Genomic DNA, 24097 nt, shown 5'->3' on the forward strand with positions numbered 1-24097 from the left:
ACTTACCCCTTTATGGAAGGTAGGCAGTCCAAGGTATCTAGTAAGATACATTGGGGTTGATTTACCAAAACCAAAGAGCGCAAAATCTGGTGCAGTTGTGAATGGTAGCTAATTATCTTCTAACGTCAGCTTGTTCAATTTAGCTTTGACCAAAAAACTTGGAAACCAATTGGTTTCTATGCCAGACTGCTCCAAATTTTGCACTCTCCAGTTTTAGTAAATCAACCCCACTGAGTTTTTTGAAGTTGTAAATTTTGTAATTTTTTTGGAAAATTAAAAAAAAAAAAAAAAAAAAAGTTTGCTTTTTCATAAAGTTGTGATTTTATCAAGTTATTTGTCACACACAGCAGAGGTACACTTATAATTAAACCCCAACACACATTCTGCTTTGACTCCCAAGTATGGGGATACCACACGTGTGTGACTTTTTTTTTACAGTCTAGATGCATAGGGAGGCCCAAAATCCAAGGAGCACATTTAGGCTTTCAAGAAGCATAAATTAAGCATCTAATTTCCCGGCTACCTATCACATTTTTGGAGGCCCTGGAGCACCAGGACAGTAGAATACACACACAAAAATTATCCCCATTTTGAAAAGCAAACACAGCAAGCTATTTTCTAAAAGGAAAAGTGAGTCTTTTGAAAAAAATCTTTCCACAACTTTTTGGAAAATGCAGGAAAGAAAATGAAAAGGTATATTTGTCAATTGTTAGTTGTGAATTACCAGCTTGTTCTGCGTCCATCTGCCCCCTCAATGCAGCTCATCATATCTCGGATGAAATCACTGAGCCGTTATCGGTTTCCTCGCTCTCAGTCAGCAGTCACATACACAGTCCCGCCTCCGCTATCGGCATTGGACCAGCTCCTGTGATAGACAGAACACTGGTCCAATGCTGGTGGCGGAGGCGGGACTGTGTGTCAGAGAGCCGAGGGGAGAGGAGATGACGGCTCGGCAATTTCCAGCAGCGCTCGTCCCCCTCCGAAGTACGATGTCGGCGTATAACACGCACCTGCAATTTTCCCCCTATTTTCAAGGGGAAAAAAAAGTGTGTGGTATACGGCGATACATACGGTAATAAGATATTTCTAACACACAACATACTCGGCATACTCAAAACACAAGGAAAAATTCCAAGCAGAATCTTCAGGTGTTCTATGGGCAGGGATTAAAAAATAAAAAAAAAAAAAAAAAAAGCATAAACACAAAGTTGTCAATTTAATAGGATGGGCATACTTAGAATTACACCCCAAAACACATTTTACTCCTCCCATGTATGGGGATACCACACATGTGGGATTTTTTCCAGTATTTGTACTGATAATATACCAGATATTGTATATCACACTAATCAACCACTTGTATTAAAACCAATGCATGGTAACGTGGCACGGTACACAGATTGGTGATCCACTGTGTCCACTAGACACAGCGGTCACAGATCAGGGTGCGCACAAGTTCTGTGGGGGATGTATGGATACGTCCTCCCAGAACAATGCTTGTCCTGTCCACCCGTATATGTTTAGTGGCTGGGTGGGAAGCAGTTAGAGAAATACTAGCATCATGACAAATTAAAGCTCTTCCGGTTTAACCCAGAGTTTGAAAAACTGCAGATGGCCAGGAAACTTACTGATGGAATTTTTCTTCAGCTATGCTTTACAATGGATTGGCGGTCTTACCATTCACAAATCATGTAATGGGTTAGCTTACCTTTTCAGGGAAAAAAAAAAAAAGGAAGAGTACACTTTCCCCACCACTCCAGTCTCTGCTGTACTTACCTCCATGGGCGATGAGAGGTCAGTGGCCACGCACTAGTACAGCAGTCTGGGGATTTCAAATCCCCACTCCTCTCCCTACACTTTCATCAGTGCTTCCAGGTAGGATTATGCGATGCTCTTTGCCAGTACTGACCAATCAGAATTGCTCTAAATCTGACCAGGGGGAGGCAGTACAGAGTTGGTTCATCATTCCATTTTTTTTGAAAAGGTGAACTTAGGCCTCATGTACACTGCTGCTGGTAAACGGACGTTTAGGAGCAGTTGGGCATTTTTTGCTCCTGAACTCTCCTTCATGTTATCTTATCAGTACATGTACACAGGGTCGTTTCTAGGCAGTTGCGTTTAGAGGCTTTTTTTGGAACACAAAAAAATGTGTTTAGAGGCATTTCAAAACACGGCTACCCGCGTTTACAAAAGGGAAACATTTTATTCATTACTTTTGAGCCTGGAAAAATCCTAAAAACACACCAAAAACTCAATTATCACTGTATGCAAGCTAGATATACCCCTCATCAGCCAATTATGCTGTACAATACACAACTTGCATTACTTGACGCTGAAGTTGAATAGGAATTTCACTCACCCGTCAACCATTGAGAATTTGCAAACTAGACGGGGTCTAACCTCTTCCAAGAGAACGTCAAAAGGTAGCAATTGAAATGCGGGTAAAATTAAAAAATTTCTCTGGGTCATTATGCAGCTGAACATACATATTAGAAAAGTATCCTGTGGACATGCGCTAAGCCATCAATGGAGGTGTCCAGTTGCAACGAACTCTGGTCCTCGCACACAATTTTCTACGTCTTTGGAGCCTCAGCAAAAGCAACATCAGGAGCATATCCTCACACATGCTCATCATGGGATCCATATTAACAAACAACCAAAAAATAACAACTAGCTACAAGCACACTGCTTTCTCAGCTGCTACTCACACTGTTCTCTCACAGAAAGGCTCCTGAGGTTATCTTTAGTAAATGCTCCTGAATGCAAACGCAGCTAAATGAGGCTTGCAAATGCTGCTAAAACACACGTTTTTTAAATGTGTATTATTAGCTCTGATGTTCCAGCGTTCAGGAGAGGTTAAGAAACGCCCCGTGTACATGAAGCCTAACTCTGTAAATGCATATAACACTCACTTTGTTATATAAAACAAACATGTTTTATAAAAGAACACTAGATATAGTTCGAAAAGCAGCACTGTCCATTATTTGGAAAATCAAATGTACCTAAGCCACAGTTAAAACAATATTGCACCTTTAGCAGAAAAAAAAAAAAAAAAAAATAGAATCTGTGTCTTCCTGGGACAGAAGATGGCTCTGCAGCAGCATCCACTTGATCCAGTCTTGGCAAAAGCAGAACACTATATACAGAACATAATGGTTTAGAAAAAAATGCTTGGTTCACACTGTAAGCAAATGAAATATCCATTATATAGATGCCTCTGCAGCCTTAGGCACGTCCTGTTCTTTTTCAAAGTCTATATCTGAGGTCTGTTCTTGGCGCACAGTCTTCAATGCATGAACTGCATAGTTAATGCTTGTGTCATCAAACCACCTCCAGGATCCCATGAAGGGGTTGTACAGCATTCCCCTCAGTGTATCTACCACAAAACCATCTGTAAATTAGGAAGTAAAAAGACTTTTTATTGAGGAAACTGCGGGTAAGAACATATTTACAGCATATGAATTCTTTTGAGATCAACTCTCAGTCATTACGTTCAGACCACATTTAAGCAAATGTCATTTACACAAATCCAGATCAAAGAAAGTTACATTCATAATACTCACTTGATTCAAGCAGTCTTTCAAGCTCTTCAGGTGGGATGAACTTGTCCCAATCATGAGTACCTTCGGGAACAAGGGACATGACCTTTTCTGCTAGGACTATGCCAAGGAGATAGGACATCTTGGTTTTATTTATGGTTGTGATAAACAGTGACCCACCTGGCTTCCAAAAAAAAAAAAAAAATTATATAATTATCAGATATACACATTTGTAAATGATTATTGGCCTTAATATTTATTATTAATAAGTAACAAAATCTTTAACATACATTTGGACGAAAAAGTGTTTGTTCTGGTACTCAAACCCTCCCCTCTCTCTCCAAAAATACATAGACCACACCAATTGTGTCAAAATTATAATAGACAATAAGGTAATGTATGTAAAATTCAAAAGTGAGGTTAAAATTCCAACTAGGAGTCTTGAGGACCCATTCTTACTTGAACCATAGCAGAATAGAAGGTAGTCATTAAAAATGCACAATAGAAGAAGAATGGTAGGCAAATGTCTATATTTCAATAATGTATTGACAGTTTAGCTATAATTCTTTTCTATAATAATGAACTACAAAATCATGTCCTTGTTATGATACAGTGAAACAAACTGTCATTTGACCCCCCTTAAAGGTAACTCTCCTTGTGAAAACTTGAAAAGATTGTAATATAAAAATGCATAATACAAATATACGTTATTTATGTCCTACCTTAAGTACATGAAAACAGCTTTGGATGAAGGCCTCAATATTATTCACATGTTCCACAACTTCTGAAGCCACAACCGCATCAAAAGGTCCAAAATCCTGCTCTGCAACCTCTTCCAGTGTGCAAGGCTTGTATTGGATAAGCTTATCCAAGGCAGGATCAGCTAACTTATGAAGTATTGCTGTTCTAATATTATCTTCCAAAGGGTCAATTCCTGTGACTGCAGCACCTAGTCTTCCAAGTGGCTACAATATAAAGAATATGTGGGAGAAGCAGAATACTAATTAACCCCCCCAAAAAATTAGCTGTATTCAGCAACATTTGCTTTCTTTTGTAATGATACACAGCAGTTAGGCTTTACTGTTCTTTTCTTCCAGGGAAAATCTGCCAAACAGGTCCTTCCTATTAAAGACAATGCATTCTCTATGTAGCCATTATAACAACAGTCGCTGAAGAAAGAAGCAAGTGATTGTAGAGACACAGGCACATACAGGGGTTCTTCCAAAGAAGTGGGGTTCTTTAAATAAGTGGCACTTCTGCTCTTGCACCATCCATCTGAACATCTTCTTCTCTCTTCACAGGTAAACCTGCGTTTATACCTCCACATACCTTAAAACTGAATATTGACTGACTGCACAAATGCATATTTGGTAAATCTGTTTGTCACCACTGTTTCAACTCCATCTGTAGCCATGCTCACATTATTTCAATGTTTATTTAGCCATTAAGTCTTACCTAAATTATGGGTTCCCTTATCTTTACAATTTTGGCCTTTTAGTTCCCTTGCAGTTTGATTGTGGTGTGAAAGTTATGCCCTGCTAGCTGTGTTCCTAATATCCCCTCCTAATTGATTAATTGCCAGATTCAACCCACCCCCAACACACAGTATAAAAACAAGGCCTTCTTTACGGGGGAGCACATACAGGGGGCTGCACATACAGGGGGTTCTTCCAAAGAAGCGGGGTTCTTTAAATAAGTGGCACTTCTGCTCTTGCACTTCAGCGAGTTGCACAAAGCTAACTATAACAGACTGCAGGTGACCCCATTTCCAAACTTTATCATCTTCCTCTCTGAAACATGCACTCTTTACCTCTCCTCCTTTTCACAATTGCTGCCTCTCTCCTCAAACTCTCTTTTCTTCATCCCTCTGCTCCACCCCACAATCTGTACATATCACCCTCACTTCTCCCCTCCCCCTATTACTGCACTCATCACCTCTTTCTGACGCTAAGCCCACTTGCTAACATACCCCCCAGGATACTGAAGCATGTCCCCTCATATTACCTCCCTCACTCTTCTGCTTCTCCTAATCGCTGGAGATATTTCCCCAAATACTGGGCCCCCCTTATTTAACTGTGCCCAACACACCAATCACCCTACACCCTCTGGCAGTAGTCGCAATCTACACAATTTAGTCTCCATTCCTCTTCTTCCCAACACCAGCCTCCCTCTCTCCTGCACCCTCTGGAACGCCCACTCTGTCTGCAACAAACGCACTGCTGTTCATGACCTCTTTGTCACTAATTCCTTTAATCTACTTAATAAAATCAGATAGTATGTGGCGCTATTCTACCCTCCCGTACCAAACTGTAAACTTTACAGTTTGGTACGGGAGGGTAGAATAGCGCCACATACTATCTGATTTTATTATTTATTCACTGGGGTGTTGAGTGCACCCATCTATGTTGGCAGCTTTTTATCTGGTACCATTGTCTAATGCTTAGGTTGTTCATTTAATTTATATATGGTGCTGTGGTTTTGCGCATTAGTCCTTGTATTCTTGCTTTAATCTACTTGCTCTCACCAAAACCTGGCTCCACGAATATGACACCCCTTCTCCTGCTTCCCTCTCCCAGTGTGGCCTTCACTGAACTCACTCCCCTAATCCTAATGGACGCAAGGGAGGTGGAGTGGGATTCCTCCTATCCTTCCCCGAGGGCCCTTCCAGGTTATTTACCCTCCTCCCTCTTTTTCCCTCTCTTCATTCGAAGCCCACTGTATACGTCTATTCTCTCCTACTTCCCTAAGAATTGCTGTGATCTACCGGCCCCCTGGACCATTATTGACTTTCCTTGATGAGTTTTCTGCCTGGCTACCCTACTTTCTCTCTTCGGATATTCCCGCAATCCTTCTCGGTGATTTCAACATCCCTGCTAATACAAACACTCCTGCTACTTCTAAACTTCTTAGTCCAACCTCTTCATTTGACCTGAAGCAATGGGTACAGGCTTCTACTCACTCTGATGGCAACACGCTTGACCTTGTATTCTCCTACCTATGCACTCCATGCAACTTCTCAAACAATCCTTTTCCTCTCTCCGACCACCACCTTATTAGTTTCTCTCTCCCCCTGTCTTCCACCACCTTTCCCTCCAATCGCCTAACCATCACCCGTAGAAACTTTCGAAACGTCAACTCCTCTCGCCTCTATTCTGCTACTAACCACCTCTATGACAAAATCTCTCCCCTGTCCTGCCCCAACCAAACCACGTCCATCTACAATAAATCTCTGTCCTCCACCCTGGACAAGCTCGCTCCCCTCACTACACGCAGAATCAGGCCTCGACCCCTACAACCCTGGCAAACAGCTGACACTAAAATTCTCAAAAAACGTAGTCGTGCTCTTGAGCGTCTGTGGCACAAGACTAAGTCTCTCAAAGACTTCAACCAATACAAATCTGCCCTCCAAAAATACTATTCTTTCCTCCACACTGCCAAGCAAACCTATTTTACAACTCTTATTAACACCTTCTCATCCAATCCCCGTAAACTCTTCTCTACCTTCAACTCTCTACTTTGTCCTCCACCCACTGACTTACTCACTGCCGAGGAAATCGCTAATCACTTCAAAAACAAGATTGATACAATCCGTGATGAAATCTCCATTCTACAGGTATCTCCCCCAGCTAAGACCCCATGTCAACAGGTACAGCTGACACTCCCCCTATTCAAATCTGCTACTACAGACGAAGTTGCTAAACTCCTTTCTATCGCCCACCTAACCACCTGTCCCCTGGACCCTATTCCCTCTCAAATACTACGGTCACCCTCTGACCCCATCCTACACTCTCTAACCCACATCTTCAATCTCTCCCTCATCTCTGGCATCTTCCCCGATGCTCTAAAACATGCACTGGTCACCCCCATACTCAAAAAGCCGTCCTTGGACCCTACCAATCTTAACAACCTACGCCCTATCTCCTTGCTCCCCTTTCCCTCTAAACTCCTTGAACACCTGGTTTACAACCAACTGAGTGACCACCTCATTAAAAACAACCTTCTTGATCCCCTTCAATCTGGATTTCGCCCTCAACACTCCACAGAAACTGCTCTTTTAAAACTCACAAATGACCTACTAACTGCAAAAACCAACGGACACTATTCTGTACTCCTACTTCTGGATCTTTCAGCTGCCTTTGATAGTTGACCACCCCCTCCTCCTCAAAAAAACTTTACTCCCTCGGTCTCCGTGACTGTGCTCTTCAGTGGCTCTCATCCTACCTATCCCAACGCACCTTCAGTGTCACTTACAATTCTACTTCCTCCACTCCTCTTCCCTTCTCTGTCGGGGTCCCCCAAGGTTCTGTTCTTGGACCTCTTTTATTTTCAATCTACACCTCTTCCCTGGGTCAGTTGATAGCCTCTCACGGCTATCAATATCATTTCTATGCTGATGACACACAAATCTATCTCTCCACCCCTCAACTCACTCCATCAGTCTCCTCGCGCATCACTAACTTACTAACCGACATATCTGTATGGATGTCACACCACTTCCTCAAACTCAACTTGTCCAAAACCGAGCTTATAATATTTACTCCCCCACGTCCTCTTCCCCTGACTTCTCTGTCAAGAGCAATGGCAAAACCATCCACCCGTCCCCACAAGTCAGGGTGCTAGGTGTTATCCTGGATTCTGAACTCTCCTTTCGGCCCCACATCCAATCACTTTCCAAAGCTTGCTGCCTCAACTTCCGCAACATCTCTAAACTACGTCCCTTTCTAACCAGTGAAACCACAAAGCTCCTGATTCACTCCCTGGTTATTTCTCGCCTTGACTACTGCAACTCACTCCTCATTGGCTTACCTTTAAATAGATTATCCCCCCCTTCAGTCCATCATGAATGCTGCTGCCAGACTCATCCACCTTACAAACCACTCAGTGTCTGCTACCCCTCTCTGCCAATCCCTCCATTGGCTACCACTCGCCCAACAAATTAAATTCAGAATACTAACAATAAGTTACAAAGCCATCCACAACTCTGCCCCCAGCTACATCACTAACCTAGTCTCAAAATACCAACCTAATCGCCATCTCCGTTCCTCCCAAGACCTCCTGTTCTCTAGCTCCCTCATCACCTCCTCCCATATCTGCCTCCAGGACTTCTCCTGAGCCTCGCCTATCCTCTGGAATTCCCTACCCCAATCTGTCAGACTGTCTCCAAATGTATCCACTTTTAGGCAATCCCTGAAAACTTTCCTCTTCAGAGAAGCCTATCCTGCCTCCATCTAACAACTGCACTATTTTCTCCATTAGCTCATCCCCCACAGCTTTTACCCTTTTGTATAACTTGACCCTCCCTCCTAGATTGTAAGCTCTAACGAGCAGGGCCCTCTGATTCCCCCCTGTATTGAACTGTATTGTAATTGTACTGTCTGCCCTAATGTTGTAAAGTGCTGCGTAAACTGTCGGCGCTATATAAATCCTGTATAATAATAATAATAATAATAATCATCATTAAAGTGATTGCAAACGATCACCTTGTAAAAGCAACCCATTTCGTTTAAAATAGAAAAGTAAAGTAAAATCATTTGTGCATAGGTATATAAAAAAAAAAACAAAAACAAAAAACAAACCATTATAAACACCTTTTCCCCCCCCCTTTTTTTTTTTTTTATAAGCGATCACATTCCTTCTGTTAGCTGCATAAGAGCTGGGGGGAGGAGAAGTAGCAGTACACAACTTCCCGGTGAAAGGCTGCTGGAGGAGAGCACACCGAGTTCTCAACATAGCAAGAGAACTGACCATGGTGTGTTCTCCTACTTAGAGTGGTCAGTTTTTTTTTGTTTTTTTAATAGGAAAGAAGGACTAACACCAGGGATTTCACATACAACAAAAACCTCCTGCACTGTTTTTCTTAAAGAGACTACAGAGCAGCACATGTGTTTTATATTGCATACACTGCAGTGCAGTAAGGGTTAGGTGTGTCAGTTGGCACATGTATGGGTCCCATTAGAAATGAAGGAAACATTCAACAAGCTTTGTTGCAAAGCAAGCAAACACACAAATGAATGTATAGAAATAAAGCATGAAATATCTGAAAAAGCGTAATAAAAAAAAAAAAAAAAAAAAGCACTTGAATAAAAACTACAACCTAAGACATTGAGTAATTTAAGTTAAAGGGCAGCTGTAAAAAAAAAAAAAAAACAATGGGGTCGATTTACTAAAGGCAAATAACTGTGCACTTGCGTTTCAGTGTTTAGTAAATGAGAGGAATCACTGCCGACTTCCACCATCCAAGCATGTGCAAGCAAAAATGCTGTTTTTTCCTCCTTGCATGTAATTGGGTATTCTTTGCAAAGCTTCACCTCATTTACTCAGCACTGGAGAAAATGCCTTGCAAAATGCACAGTCTATCAGCTTTTAGTAAAACACCATTTAATAGGGAGTCAGAGGAGGCAGACCTTCCCACTCAGCATCAACACAGCCCTGATCCTTTTTGGTAGGGGCTATAAACACTGTGGACCCTGCAACATGAACACTGCTGTGCAGTTTGGGAACAGAGGCACTACAGTTATTTCTAACTAGCGAGCCCACAGCCACCCAAATCTTATTGATTTTTTTTTTTACAGTTACAGCTACCTTTAAAGAATGACTCTTCTAGTTTCAATCTTTATCTACCATGGCTATGCTGCTGGTATTCTGGGCACAGTTTGTGTGCAGAATGCCCTACAAATGCAAATGACTACAGCATATAAGGGCTTGATTTAGTAAAACTGGAGAGTGCAAAGTTTTACAGCTCTGCATAGTAACTAATCAGCTTCCAGTTTTTTTGCCAAAGCTTAATTGAACAAGCTGAAGTTAGAAGCGGATTGGCTCCTATGCACAGCTGCATTAGATTTTGCACTCTCCAGTTTTAGTAAATCAACCTCATAGTCTCCCACTTCACACCAAGAAAGTAGGAAGAGACCAAAATCCATGTGTCCATTCCCACACACTACATAGCATTTAGCAAATGAGGATGCCCATGCAGATCAAATCTAAAGAAAAAGTCTGACAGTGTCCTAAAATGGGTTGAGCAGCTACTGTTAAAAAAAAAAACAAAAAAAAAAAAACCCTGTATATTATGGTTACCTCAGATAAAAGTCCTCCACCACAGCCAACATCAAGGATTTTTATGCCAGAGAGGGGGCACCCAACATCATGATAGCTTTTGCTCATAAGAACATCTCTAGAAGATAAGATTAGACAATAGTGTAACAATGAACTGTCCCACATGTACTAAAGATAAATGCTGTAACTCAACAGTAGTTTTAATCTTCCTAACAAAACACTATGCAAGAAGCATTTCCTAAAGCTGAACTCTGGGCAAATTTTTTTCTCATGCAGTGGGGCTGTGACTGCACAACTGCTCGTTTTATTCTAGGGAAGAGGACAACATAGATTTACTGTCCCCACCAATCCTCTCCACACAAGACCGGTCCCTCACCCCCTGTGCTCCCACAGTCTTGAAAATGAATGGTTTCTGACGTCAGAATGCTCAGAGTACTCTCCATAGACAGGAATCGTACACGGTGGAGGAGCATGGTTTTCTGGAAGATCGGCAGGTCAGGCAAGTAAATACTTTGTGCTCACACCTAGCAAAAAAAAAAAAAAAAAAAAAAAAAAAAAAAAGCAGTTGACCTTGTGCAGTAAAAGTAGAATATTCAAAGGATGTACTCTAAGACATAAGATGGTAGTTCTACAAGATCATACCACCTGCCTTCTGTATGTCCACCTTCCCTCAACATTTAAGCTTAGAACCCAAGCCAAGTGATGGTTTATGCAAAATGATTGTTTGGCAGTAAAAACCATCAACTCCTATCTAATGGCTATTGCTAGCCACAGATAATTCCATTTTCTGTCATTTTAAGACTGAACTTAAGGTATTTTTATTATGTAGTTACATTGGTGCAACTTGGACCAATGAGGAGAGGCAGAGCACCGACGTCAAGATCTTCACCTCACCCAGAGATTGCCATGTATTCATTAAAAAAAAAAAAAAAAAAAAAAAAAATGCAAGGCATTCTGTGAATGGCAGCCATGCTGATGGAGGACCGACCCCCTGTGTTCACTATGCAGAAGGGCAACTACTCAAGGACATAACCCGAAGACCTCAGCAATCACTGTTGTGCCGCTGATTACTAGAGTCATTCCCTTACTTACACAGTGGTCCCAATGGTATGGAGCATGCATAATTATGCAATAAGAAAGAAACCCGGAGGAGTTCAGCTTTAACAACTTTCAACTGCAAAAACAAGGAGGAGGAGAAAAAAAATTAAATAAATAAATAAAAAAAAAGAAAGAAAAAAGAAGAAGGGGGGGGGCACTGATGGTGGTAGGTTGTCTTTATCTAGTCAAACACCTTTGCCATTAAAAGATAGACTGCTGGCAAAAAGGTTGGCTTTACTCTTCCACTCCATTAGGTTGCACAGAAAAGATCTTGCTTTGAAACCTCCAGCCTAATGATCTGGTCAGTTTGTCAGTTTCCTCTTTAATGGCTAGGAGGGGCTGTCACACGAGACCTGAAACATAAGATTGCACGTCTACTTCATCTCTTTTGAATGTATATGCTTTTTCTCTTCAAGATTCAAACATGGTTTGCTCATTCTAAAGGGGTAAAAATACCTTAGATAGCAAAAACGTGTATTAATATAAACGGCTATCCAAAGACCCTCGTTTCTCTAGTTAAAAACATAAGCATGAAGAGTAGAGGCCATTCTTACTGCCAAATAGAGTGGAAGATTATAAGGTACATAGATCGCTATTAAAAGATTGTTAACCAAATCTGGCAGCATTCACTCCTCCAACTTGTCTTTTCTGCGTCCTTCAGCCTCGTACACACGATCAGACTTTCCGTAGACAAAGTTTCGGACTTTTGTCCGAAGGGCGTTGGCCAAAAAAAACTTGTCTTGCATACAAACGGCATACAATTGTCTGCCAACAAATACGAACGTAGTTACGTACTACGAGCCGATAAAGAAGAAGTTCAATTGTCAGGCGTCACCCTTTCGGCTCCTTCTGCTAATTTCGGGTTAGTAGAAGTTTGGCGAGTGTTGATTCGCTTTTTTTTAAGTTTGTTTCTGAACGGCCGTTGGTCAAACAGACATGTTGCGGAATCGGAGGAGATAACATGTTATTTATTATTGGCCTTGGAGTTATTGCTTTGACCCAAATACAGTCCAGGAACAGGAGGAGGAGGAGTTCTTGGACCAAAAATTGGTTGCTTTATTAATCGTGACCAATTAGGTCATATGCTGCAGGAGCTCCAGGAATATAATCCAGATGATTTTGGAAATTATATCCAGATGACGGACCCCTGCTTTCACCAACTATTGGCATTGTTGACCCCCTATAAAAGGAAGCAGGACACATGCATGAGGCTTTTATTTTTTGGTTGAATAATGATTTGATTTGGTATATTTTTAGATGCATAGAATGCACTTTTTGATTAAGTTCTATTGGCAGATAGCTTTTCTTTTTTTAAATGCACAATAAAAAAAATTTTTAAAAAATCCGACAGACATTTGTCCGCAGAAAATTTATAAGCCTGCCAGCCCACAATTGTCCGCAGAAAATCCGACAACAATTGCCCGGTGAAGCGTACAAACGGTTGGATTTTCCACCAACAGCCTGTCACACAATTCCTGGCAGAAAATCTGATCTAAACATAGGAGGGCAGCCATTTGGCATGGACGCCATTCAGAGAATGCAAAGCAATAAAATGCAAAAGTGCTCTCTGAAGGGACAAGGTGAAGAGGCAGGGCAGTGACATTGTGCTCTGCACCTCATGTAAATCAGAGAACACTTCTATTTTCTTAATGAATGCAAGCATTCTCTAAATGGTGCCCATGCCAAGTGGCTGGCTTCCTACGCTCAAAATGCATCAGAACGGCTGCTTGCCAAGGGACATGGAAGCTAGTGGAGATCACTGGAGTAATGGTGTCTACTTCAGCGATTTGCAGCCTCCCAGGGCATCTGCCAGGTATGGTATATACATAGTGGCTGCCCCCCTTTACTCAGGATGCAGCAGGGCAGCTGCTCGTCGTGGGACCCAGAAGCAAGTGGATATCACTGGTGTAGCAGTGTCTACTTCAGGGATTACCAGCATGCAGGGGGATCAGCCAGGTATAATGTAGCCATGTATTAAATATCGATAACTGGAACTCATCTTTAAGGACAGTGAGCTGCCCCTTTGTTGGTAAACAGGTTTTGGAGGACCACTGTGTTAGAAGTACCCCTTAGCTGACAACCTGGGTTTTTTTTTTTTTTCTTTTTTTAAATCCATCCAAACATTTACCATAGATTTAGGTCAACCTCTGGAGTACAAGAACCCTTTGAAAGTCTTTAGGGTGTAGTAAACGAACTGTAATGTGATGCAAATAATCATGTATATATAAGTATACCTTACAAAGGGTACACGAATATCATTCATGGCATGGAGAGCTTTGTATATTCCTTCTTCATCCCACCATTTTGCTGACCAAGCCTGAAATTTCTTCAGCTCAGTAGGATCCACTGTGTGAGAAGTTGAGTATCTTAATTGGTGCCCATCATAGAAAAAAAAAAACAAAACACTTTTATTAAAAGTTCAAATGCTTTGTCAATAAAATGCTTTTAAGAAGGAAGAGTTACCGTATATACTCGAGTAAAAGCCGACCCGAATATAAGCCGAGGCACCTAATTTTACCACAAAAAACTGGGAAAACTTATTGACTCGAGTATAAGCCTAGGGTGAGAAATGTGCAGCTACTGTAAGTGGAAAAGAGGGTCAACAATGCCCATTTGCAGCCTCACTGTGCCTATTTACAGCCATAGGTCCCCGAACTTCAAACTCGGTAGTTAAAGGTTCCTAGATGCCCCTTAGCTGCAGCCAAAATTTGGGGTCTCTGGACCCAAAGGGTCCTGAAATGACATTGCTGCAGATGGACACAGTTGACCGAATTTGGGGCCTGGTATCTCGGGGTCACTTGGTGCTACGAACCCCACATTTGATGTGCAAGCCCAGTGGAACTGGCACTACAATATATCCAAAGCTGGGGTTCCTAGCACCAAGTGGCCCTGAGATACGGGGCCCCAAATTTGGTTCGGAAAATGTCAAGCACTTTTCTGCAGCAGAGAAGACATTTTCCGAACTGACTTTGGGGCCCCATATCTCGGGGTCACTTGGTGCTAGGAACCCCAGCTTTGGACATGTTGTAGTGCTAGATCCACTGGGTTTGCACACCAAATTTGGGGGTTCCTAGTACCAAGTGGTCCAGAGATACGGGGCCCCAAATTTGGTTCGGAAAATGTCATTCTTTACACCAGAAAAGTGCTTGACTCGAGTATAAGCGGAGGGGGGCACTTTCAGCACAAAAAAAAATGTGCTGAAAAACTCAGCTTATACTCGAGTATATACGGTCATATAATTTAGACACAGATGCAGCCAAAGCTTTGAGGCTGTACAGCCTAATTAAATGCAGTGAACCATAGGAAAAAACACAAATTAATGCTGCAATTAAAAATAAAAACTGAATAATAATAATAATAATAATAATAATAAGTTATTTGTTGCTTTTAACCCAATTCAGGCCAATACAGCTGGAATAGATTTTGTACAAGTAAATAGACTGGGGATAATTCACCTTATGTGCTTATCCTCTAAGAATAGGGTATGAAAGGAGGGGAGTTGTCATGGGGACGTGACATCAGAGACAGAAGGGGAAAAAAAAAAAAAAAATAAAAAATAAAAAGGAAAGAAAGAATAGAGGTTCTAAACCATCCCCACGAAAAAGTATGTATTGTTGCAATCTGTATCCCCATTGAAAAGCGAGGAAATCTCCCTAATGGGGACACAGACTGCAAAAAATCCTGACAGGGGTCTCTATGCCTTTACCAACTAAAATTGGGCTTTGCGATATTTATATACAGTGTATATATTTAACAACAAAAAACTTCAAGCACCAAACCCAAAGCTTACAGTCTTCTTGCTCTGGTTGCCGTGCTGACATTTCTGCTTTCTTGGTTACCAAAGGACAACTTCTGAAGCATAGGTATTAAGCTGGCAACTGTTAACAAAAAAGAAAATTATATCAATGTGAATATAAAAAAGGAACTACATACTACTAAATATACAAACATGTCATATATACAGTAACATACATACATGTAATATACAGACATGCAAGGAGGCAAGATCCACGCATTTTTAAAGCCAAGCTGAACCGCTTCTATTTACAGTTAAATGTAGACAGGCTGCATTTTTTTTTTTTATTCAGTAAATGCCAGGGTTGAAATACCAAAACAGGAGGGCAGGAGGCGGAGCCTAGCAGAGCAGACATGCATTGTTAGAGCTCCACACCGCTGAGGAGAGAAGAGAAGGACAAAGCGGAGCCTGCAGGCTCAAAAGGTATCCATTTGAACCTTTTTGCCCCAGGGAACAAACTGTGAAAGTTTGGGCAGGAAATATGGTACTGGGAGGAAACCGTGGCAGAAATAAAAATCACCTCACAAAGAGCTCACAGGCACTCACTGCAACTAAAGCAGCTCCAGTCACCTCACAATATACAGCATCAGGGCGCTCTCACAGACAGAAAATGTCACAGCAAGACTCTCCATTTGAGTCAGATACAGAACAAATCCTCTCACAAACTTCTCCACAAGCCTCCTCAGTATCCCCAGTAATATTATTACAATTTGAAAAGATGCTTCATAAGGCTTTAAAACAAACCTCAGACCAAATAACAAAAAGCCTAACCAAAGAAATAAGAGAGCTGGGAAACCGCACCGCAGCCTTAGAAATAAAAATGGATGAAATTGAAATTACAACCCAAGAAAATATAACAGAATTGGAACAATTAAAAAAAGAGAATTTAATACTTCAAACTAAGCTCGAAGATTACGAAAATAGAGCCAGACGTTCAAACTTGCGCATAAGGGGAATACCTGAAACTGTGACAGACCTGCAATCTACTATTACTGCTCTATTACAAGAACTAAATCCAGATATCCCTATTGAACGTTTAGAACTGGACAGAGTACACAGAGCCCTCACAGCCAAAAAGAAAGATGGACCCCCACGTGATATAATCACAAAATTTCATTATTACAGAACGAAAGAACAAATACTAATTGCTGCAAGAGAAAAAAAAGGAACTTAATTTTCAAGGACACAATTATCAAATTTTTGCTGACCTATCCCAACTTACTATTACTAAAAGACGATCCATGAAACCCCAACTAATGGAACTGCAACGCCACAACATTATGTATCAATGGGGCTTCCCCTTTTCAGTCAGATTTAACTACCAAGGTACAATTTACAGAAGCAGATCAGCAGATGAACTACAACAAACCCTTTTAAAATTAAATCTGACAGAACCCACAAGCAGCAACACTCCCACACGCAGAAGAATAGCGTCATCTTCACCTTCAGGCAGCACCCAGAAAATTTCAGAACAAAATGGGAATCATCATTCTCACAAAAGAGGCCTTTATGCCACATCATCCATGGACCAAGAAGATTCAATGGACTGACATCCTAATTCCTGATATCTCTTCATTTATTATACTAAGAGATGGTTCTCTATAAAAAACCTATATTTATAACTGAATGTAACTGCATTCTGATAGTCACACACTGTGTGGGATCATGTTACATTCCAGTTATATTTCTTATTACTTCTGATTCATATAGCCTTAGAATATATAAGTGAAATAAGGAAATTCTTGTTCAGTTATATATTATCAGGTAATAACAATAGATTTATTACTTTTTAGGACAAATATATTCAATAATCCAGAAGTAATGGAAGCTTTTTCTTTCTTTTCTTAAAACAAATATATTATTACCTAACTAGTTCCTAGAATTATGTTTTTGTTTATTCTAATCTGAAGCAATACAACCTCAATTTTATGAATTAACATATCTAAACAGTTACATATGAATAAAATATGTAATTGTTTACTCTAAAAGGGTTAAAATCCCAAAATAATTCAAACTATCTTCATCAGTACCAAAGTTATTAACAGTACCTTTCTAACTGAATTATTTAGCCTAGGGTAAGACTAACCATATACAACCACCCTGGAATAAATAATTTCAACAAAAACTATATTCTGCACTCCAATTAATGAAACATCATTTTGATGTCTTTTGACATAGCACTTCTCTCCTGTAAGCGGAAGATCCGTGTACCCCCATTAGCCCTCCTCATTCTCCCAACCATATTATGTGGGAGTGTGACGAAGGCACTTATTCCCCTGAGAGAGATATTTATTCTCTTTCACGGGTAAATTGTGATTGCTTGCAAAAAATAATTTATACAATGTATCATCTAATCTCATATGTTTTTTGTTTACTCTTTACTCCAGAATTCACTGGTTTCTTTTCTATCTATTCATCTCTTCAGTCCACACAGGTTGATCTGCGCAGTCAGCTCTGCATAACAAAAAGTAAGTCAAAACTATTTGATCTATTGCCATGGCACCACTGAATATACTTTCCCTGAATGTTCAGGGAATAAATGTCCCTCAAAAAAGGACCAAAGCCTTCCGTACTTTCCATAACAAGAAGGCTCACATAGTATGCCTCCAAGAAACACACTTCACCAAAGATTCTACTCCAAAATATATTTCTCCTTTTTATCAACAAATTTACACGGCTTCTGCCTGTACCAAGCAAAGGGGAACTCTAATTGCATTTCACCGATCCACACCATTTACCTTATCATCAGAAATTAAAGACCCAGAAGGTAGATACCTGATACTCATGGGTTATATAATGGATACAGCAATCACGGTGATTTCCTACTACGCTCCTAACAAACAACCTACACCATTCCTCTCACATATATTACAAGTGATTAATACACACAAAATAGGAACAGTGATAATGTGTGGGGATTCGAACCAGGTCCTCCTCCCATTTCTAGATAAATCACCTTTTACACCATCCAAAATAACCTCTAGATTACCTTTTTCTCAACTTCTTTCCAAATACAATCTGGTAGATTCATGGAGAGAAAGTAACCCAATGAAAAAGAAATTCACTTATTTCTCGCACCCTCATCAAACCTTCACCAGAATAGATCATATTTTTCTAACAATAGGAATGATACCAGAAATTATTGCATCAGATATAATTCCGATTCCGTGGTCTGACCATAATGCAGTATACACTACTATAGCCTCAGCCATACCAAAAGCGCATGACCCAACGTGGTACTTACCGGACATAATGCTCAAACACCCACTACATCAGATGGCCATTGAACAAGCTTTAAAGGAATACATATCAATTAATAATACAACAGACATCTCCCCAATAACACTGTGGGAAGCTCATAAGCCTGTCTTGCGTGGTACAATACAAAGACAAATGGCACTATTTAAACGGGAACGCAAAAATCTAGCAAAAAAACTAGAGCTCAATTTTAATGCAGCCTACATATCATTTCAAGATAATCCATCTCAGAGTACAAAATCTCATCTGGAAAAATCTAGATTGGAATACGATCTATTTCTCACTGAGTCAGTTGATAAATCCCTCAAACGCTCCAAACACAATTTCTACATGAATACAAACAAACCAGGTACATATTTGGCTCGGGCATTAAATTCAACTAACAAATCTTTCAAACCAATACGTTTGAAATTATCAAAAAATGTTTACACTTGTAATCCAGTTAAAATAGTCCATAAATTTCACTCACATCTCGCAACTTTATACAAGACAAACAATGAATTTAATCGTACAGAAGCTGAATCCTTCTTCTCAAAAATAACCTTACCTGAGTTATCTCAGAATCAAAAAAGCAGTTTGGATGAGCCTATAACTATAGATGAAGTTGCTAACGCCATAAAAGACCTAAAACTTAACAAAAGACCAGGCCCAGACGGCTACTCTGCTTTATACTATAAAACATTCTCAGAAATACTCTCTCCCATTCTCACTGAAACTTTTAACAAACTTCTAGATGGACATTCTTTTCGGCAAGAAACACTAATGGCAATTGTTTGTATGATCCCAAAACCCCTTTCTGATGATACTTCCTGTGTGAATTATCGGCCTATCTCTCTGTTAAACCTCGATATTAAATTATTAGCAAAAATAATAGCAAAACGCCTCAATAGCATTATAGGAAAATTAATACATAGAGATCAAGTAGGCTTCATGCCAAATAGACAGGCAGGTGATAATATACGCAGGGCAGTGTTATTGGCACATATTGCTAAAAAACGGAAAATCCCTTTATGTTTTCTATCTCTCGATATTAAGAGGGCATTTGACACAGTATCCTGGCAATATATGCAATATTCATTACAAAAATGGGGTTTTGGACCCCACTTTTTAACATGGATCAAAGCATTATATAATAAACCCAAAGCCTATATAAAATATGCTGGATACAAATCTGAAGCCTTTAATATCGAAAGAGGTACCCGACAGGGTTGCCCATTATCTCCCTTATTATTTGCCCTTATACTCGAACCCATGGCCCAATACATCAGAACAAACCAAACTATAACTGGAATTGAAGTAGGAGGTATTACACACAAATTATGTATATTTGCAGACGATATATTACTTTTTCTATCATCACCACAGGTCTCTGGTCCTAACTTAATACCAGCTCTTGATGGATTTTCAGCCCTGTCCGGCCTTATGATTAATCCTAAGAAATGCCTAGTGCTTAATATTTCACTCACAAACATGGAATTGATCCCGGCTAGGGCTGCACTCCCATTCACATGGGCAGAAAAATCAATCCCATATCTTGGAATTCATTTAACAGCATCTCATTCTGACTTATTCTCAACCAATTATCCTCCTGTATTAAGACACATCACAAATCTAATAAAACAATGGTCGCAACTTCCTTTATCCTGGATAGGGAAGATTAATGCAATCAAAATGACTATTCTACCCAAATTGCTTTATCTATTCAGAGTCCTCCCTATTCCAATTCCTTCCTATTTTTTGAGAATAGTACAAAAAAGAGCAACTTCGTTTATATGGGGATCTTCTAAACCACGTATACCTATACACACACTACATCTTCCCAAAAATAAAGGAGGCCTGGGATACCCTAATTTTACTAACTACTACAGAGCAGCACATTTGGCCAGTCTGTCCAAATACCATGCAAAACAGGAAATCCCATTATGGGTATTTATAGAGGCTTCAGAAAATGACCCTCTATTAATATCAAATTTATTATGGCTTGATCCTAAAGACCGCTTTAAAATTCATAATCCCATAACTAAACACTTCTTATCTCTCTGGGATAAACTAAAAACCAAATATCAGTTACAATCTCCACACAATCCTCTCCTTTCTTTTATCAGAAATCCGGCCTTTTATCCGGCATGGATCTACCCAAATTCTTTTAAAGCTTGGACAACATCAGGCATTCAGACACTAAATGACTTCATAACATCTAAATCATTCCTTTCATTCCCATCGCTTAGAGAAAAATATGATCTACCAAACTCTGAGATATTTAGATATCTCCAAATCAAAAATTTCTATACACCATTCCTAAAGGGGGATACACCATTATCCCAATTATCCATTTTTGAATCAATCTGTACAAAAGATCCATTTGCTAAAAGTACAATTTCATCACTTTATAATCAATTATATGGAGTAGCAGGTCTTGATAGACCCTCTTACGTTCAGAGGTGGGAGGAGGACCTGGGACGAACTTTAGAAGACACGGACTGGTCTAACATATGGCTCACATCTAAGTCATCTTCACCCAACATCTTGGCACTGGAGACAAATTATAAAGTCCTAACTCGCTGGTACCTTGTACCCGCTAGAGTGGCAAAATATTCACCTAATACCTCAGCTCTTTGTTTTCGAGGATGCCCAGAAATAGGCACATATTTACACATATGGTGGACGTGCCCAGTAATCCAAACCTTCTGGAAGGAAGTCTTCGTGATTGCATCTAAAATATTTAAAAAAATAATACAACCAGATCCATATTTAACTTTACTTAATCTAAAACCGGAATGGTTAACACTCTCTCAATTCAAACTTATGATCCAACTAATAACGGCTGCAAAACAAACAGTGGCCAAGGCATGGAAATCTCCTACATTGGTACTAGCAGAAACAATTCACAGAATGAATAATACAATGTCCCATGCTAAGATGGTAGCCATCGATCAAAATCAAATTCCAAAATTTGAAAAACTTTGGCATCCTTGGATAAAACAACAGTTCCAGTCAAATTTCAATGACTCTGTCCTGTTGCCATGGTAACAGATTAAATGACTTACAGAGTCACCCATTCTAAGGCTTCAAAGAGAACTAAAAAGAATAATAAACTGACGAGCGGGACAACCTTGTGGACCATACCTTTACCTTTCAACCCTTTTTCTTCTTTCTCTTTCCTTTTCGCCACCTTACGATTAAAGCTCATTATCAGAATTTATTTGACCTATATACACTCTACTTGTAAACAATATGTATAGTAGGTATAAATCATTTAAATACCTACAAAAGTAACTAAGGAAATGATATATATCTTTAATTTAGGTTTACGTGAACCCAATGTTTAATATTTGAAATTTCATGATATTTACCTATATAAACCCTACTGTAAAACAATGAGCTTACTTTATAGATCCTTGTAAACTTACTTTATGTATCTTTATAACATTGTATACTCAATAAACTTCTTTTGACAAGGAAATACCAAAACAGTGGTCCAGCATGGTCCTGCAGGTCACTTCAGCAGCATGTCACAATAAATTATTTCTTTGAGACACAAGAGCAAAAATATTCATATCAATTCTAACTTTCCTGGCCTGCGTACCTTTCCCATATCATACTAAAAACTAGCAGATAATAACTGCAGCCAGACAAAATGTATTTGCAGAAGGAAATAAATGACGGTAAACCCCATATTGGTGTTATTGCAACTCTACTTACAGGTCTATTCCACCAAAAACCCATGTCAGTATTTTGTAGAAGCAGGAGCATTAAAGGGTAACTTCACATTCACAGGGAAAAAAATAAAGTGTATACAATTGCTAAACAAGTCACAGTGTAATTGAATGTTATTAAAAATTACCTTTCCTTTTCAATCTGCAGCGTTATTTTCTGTAAAATGCTATGCAATATGGCTACCTGGAGGTGTTCTGTACAGAACACCCCCTGAAAATGTAATTTCCTGCTTGTGTGAATGGCTCACTGATTTTCCCAGAAGTCTGCACTAAGATACAAGTCAGATATTGAGCATCCCCTGCAACAAAAATTTCATTTTTGGTGAGATGCTCCCAAAAAAGAGGGATGCAGACCTTGCCACTTTCCTCATTAGATCCCTGCAGGTGCAGCAGTTGATTGATAATTCTAAAACCACTTACATACAGATGCACATGGACACAAACAAACCGCTATTTTTTCAGAACAAAAAGGTAGGAATCTGCAACAAAGTTTGTTAAAGTTTGAATGAATACAAAGCGTCCTCTGATTGGCTGAACCACCTGCCTTTCTTTTTTTTTTTTTTTTTTTTTTTATTATTTCAAGAATATTACCAAAAATACATTTTGTTGATAATCAGTATCAAAATGATATGCCCTGGGTGTCAAATACACTAGGTACACCAAATTATATATTCTTTTGGGGCTCATTCACACCAGAACGCAGTGTGGGAAACCCAGGTTTTGTGCACATTGTTTCCCCACATAGCATTCAAAACATACTAGGTGTGCAGTCTGCTGCGGGTGTCAATGTATTCCTAAAGACACCCCCATATACGCAGATCACAAATGGTATCCTGCACTGGATCAGATGGCACCACAATACCATGCGATTTGGTGCGTTTTTGAAATGTAGTGCATGCGCTGCTTTTTGTGCTATCCGGTGTAATTTCAGCCCATTCAACTAAATAGGTTGGGAAAAAAATTTATTAACTTAGACTTGGTTCAATGCTGAAAACCTGCGTTCTGTGCACGTTTCCCGAACTGCTTTCAGAATGCACTGCAGTTGCAATCTGCAGCAGGTGTCAGTGTTAACAACCCAAACACAGGTCACAAACAGTGCGTCTGCCTGCACCAGATTACATGGTAGAAAAGTACTATGCGATTCTGTTGAGTTTCCAAAAAGTGATGCATCCACTACTTTTGATGCAATGGAGTGTGATCTGAAATCGCACCGCACTGACACTAAAGTCACACTGATCATGACATTGAAATCATGCTGCTTCAATTGAAGTAGCACGATTCTAAAGTAGCATTTCAGTGCTACTTCAGGTGCAACTTGGAAGACAGACAGATGTTTATGCAAGTTGCACCTGAACTTGCAAAAAGTAGTGCAGCAGGAACTACTTTCAAAATGAGACCGCTTTCAATGTGGACAATAGGGTGCAACTTGTCATGTGATTTGAAACTGTCAAATCGCATGACAAGTCAAACCAGTTTGACTGGGGGCTGAATCGCATGTGAATAGCACAGGGATGTACTGCACATTTCTATGCGATTTACAGTGTAAACTGGGGTTTATTGACCATGCTAGTGCACCACGAGCTGCAAGTATAATCCTTTTTAGCTGAGGTACACAGGTTGCCAAAGGCTGGGTTACA

The 24097-nt window shown here is 39.9% G+C and overlaps 1 protein-coding gene across 1 annotated transcript in view; it reads right to left on the reverse strand.

The window, feature by feature from the left end:
- Window positions 1-1199: 1199 nt before the first annotated feature.
- The window catches only part of COQ3 (coenzyme Q3, methyltransferase), a 28585-nt gene continuing 5687 nt past the window's right edge, over window positions 1200-24097 (reverse strand). Inside the window, exons 2-7 of the mRNA XM_073626984.1 lie at window positions 15481-15568; window positions 13925-14056; window positions 10614-10710; window positions 4262-4504; window positions 3564-3723; window positions 1200-3391 (exon numbers count right to left, since the gene is read on the reverse strand). Of these exons, the coding sequence (XP_073483085.1) occupies window positions 3204-3391; window positions 3564-3723; window positions 4262-4504; window positions 10614-10710; window positions 13925-14056; window positions 15481-15568 (908 nt within the window). The 3' untranslated portion in view covers window positions 1200-3203. The remainder of the gene's footprint in view (window positions 3392-3563; window positions 3724-4261; window positions 4505-10613; window positions 10711-13924; window positions 14057-15480; window positions 15569-24097) is intronic.

Source organism: Aquarana catesbeiana, linkage group LG04 (assembly GCF_042186555.1).
Source record: "Aquarana catesbeiana isolate 2022-GZ linkage group LG04, ASM4218655v1, whole genome shotgun sequence".
NCBI classification, from domain to species: Eukaryota; Metazoa; Chordata; class Amphibia; order Anura; family Ranidae; genus Aquarana; species Aquarana catesbeiana.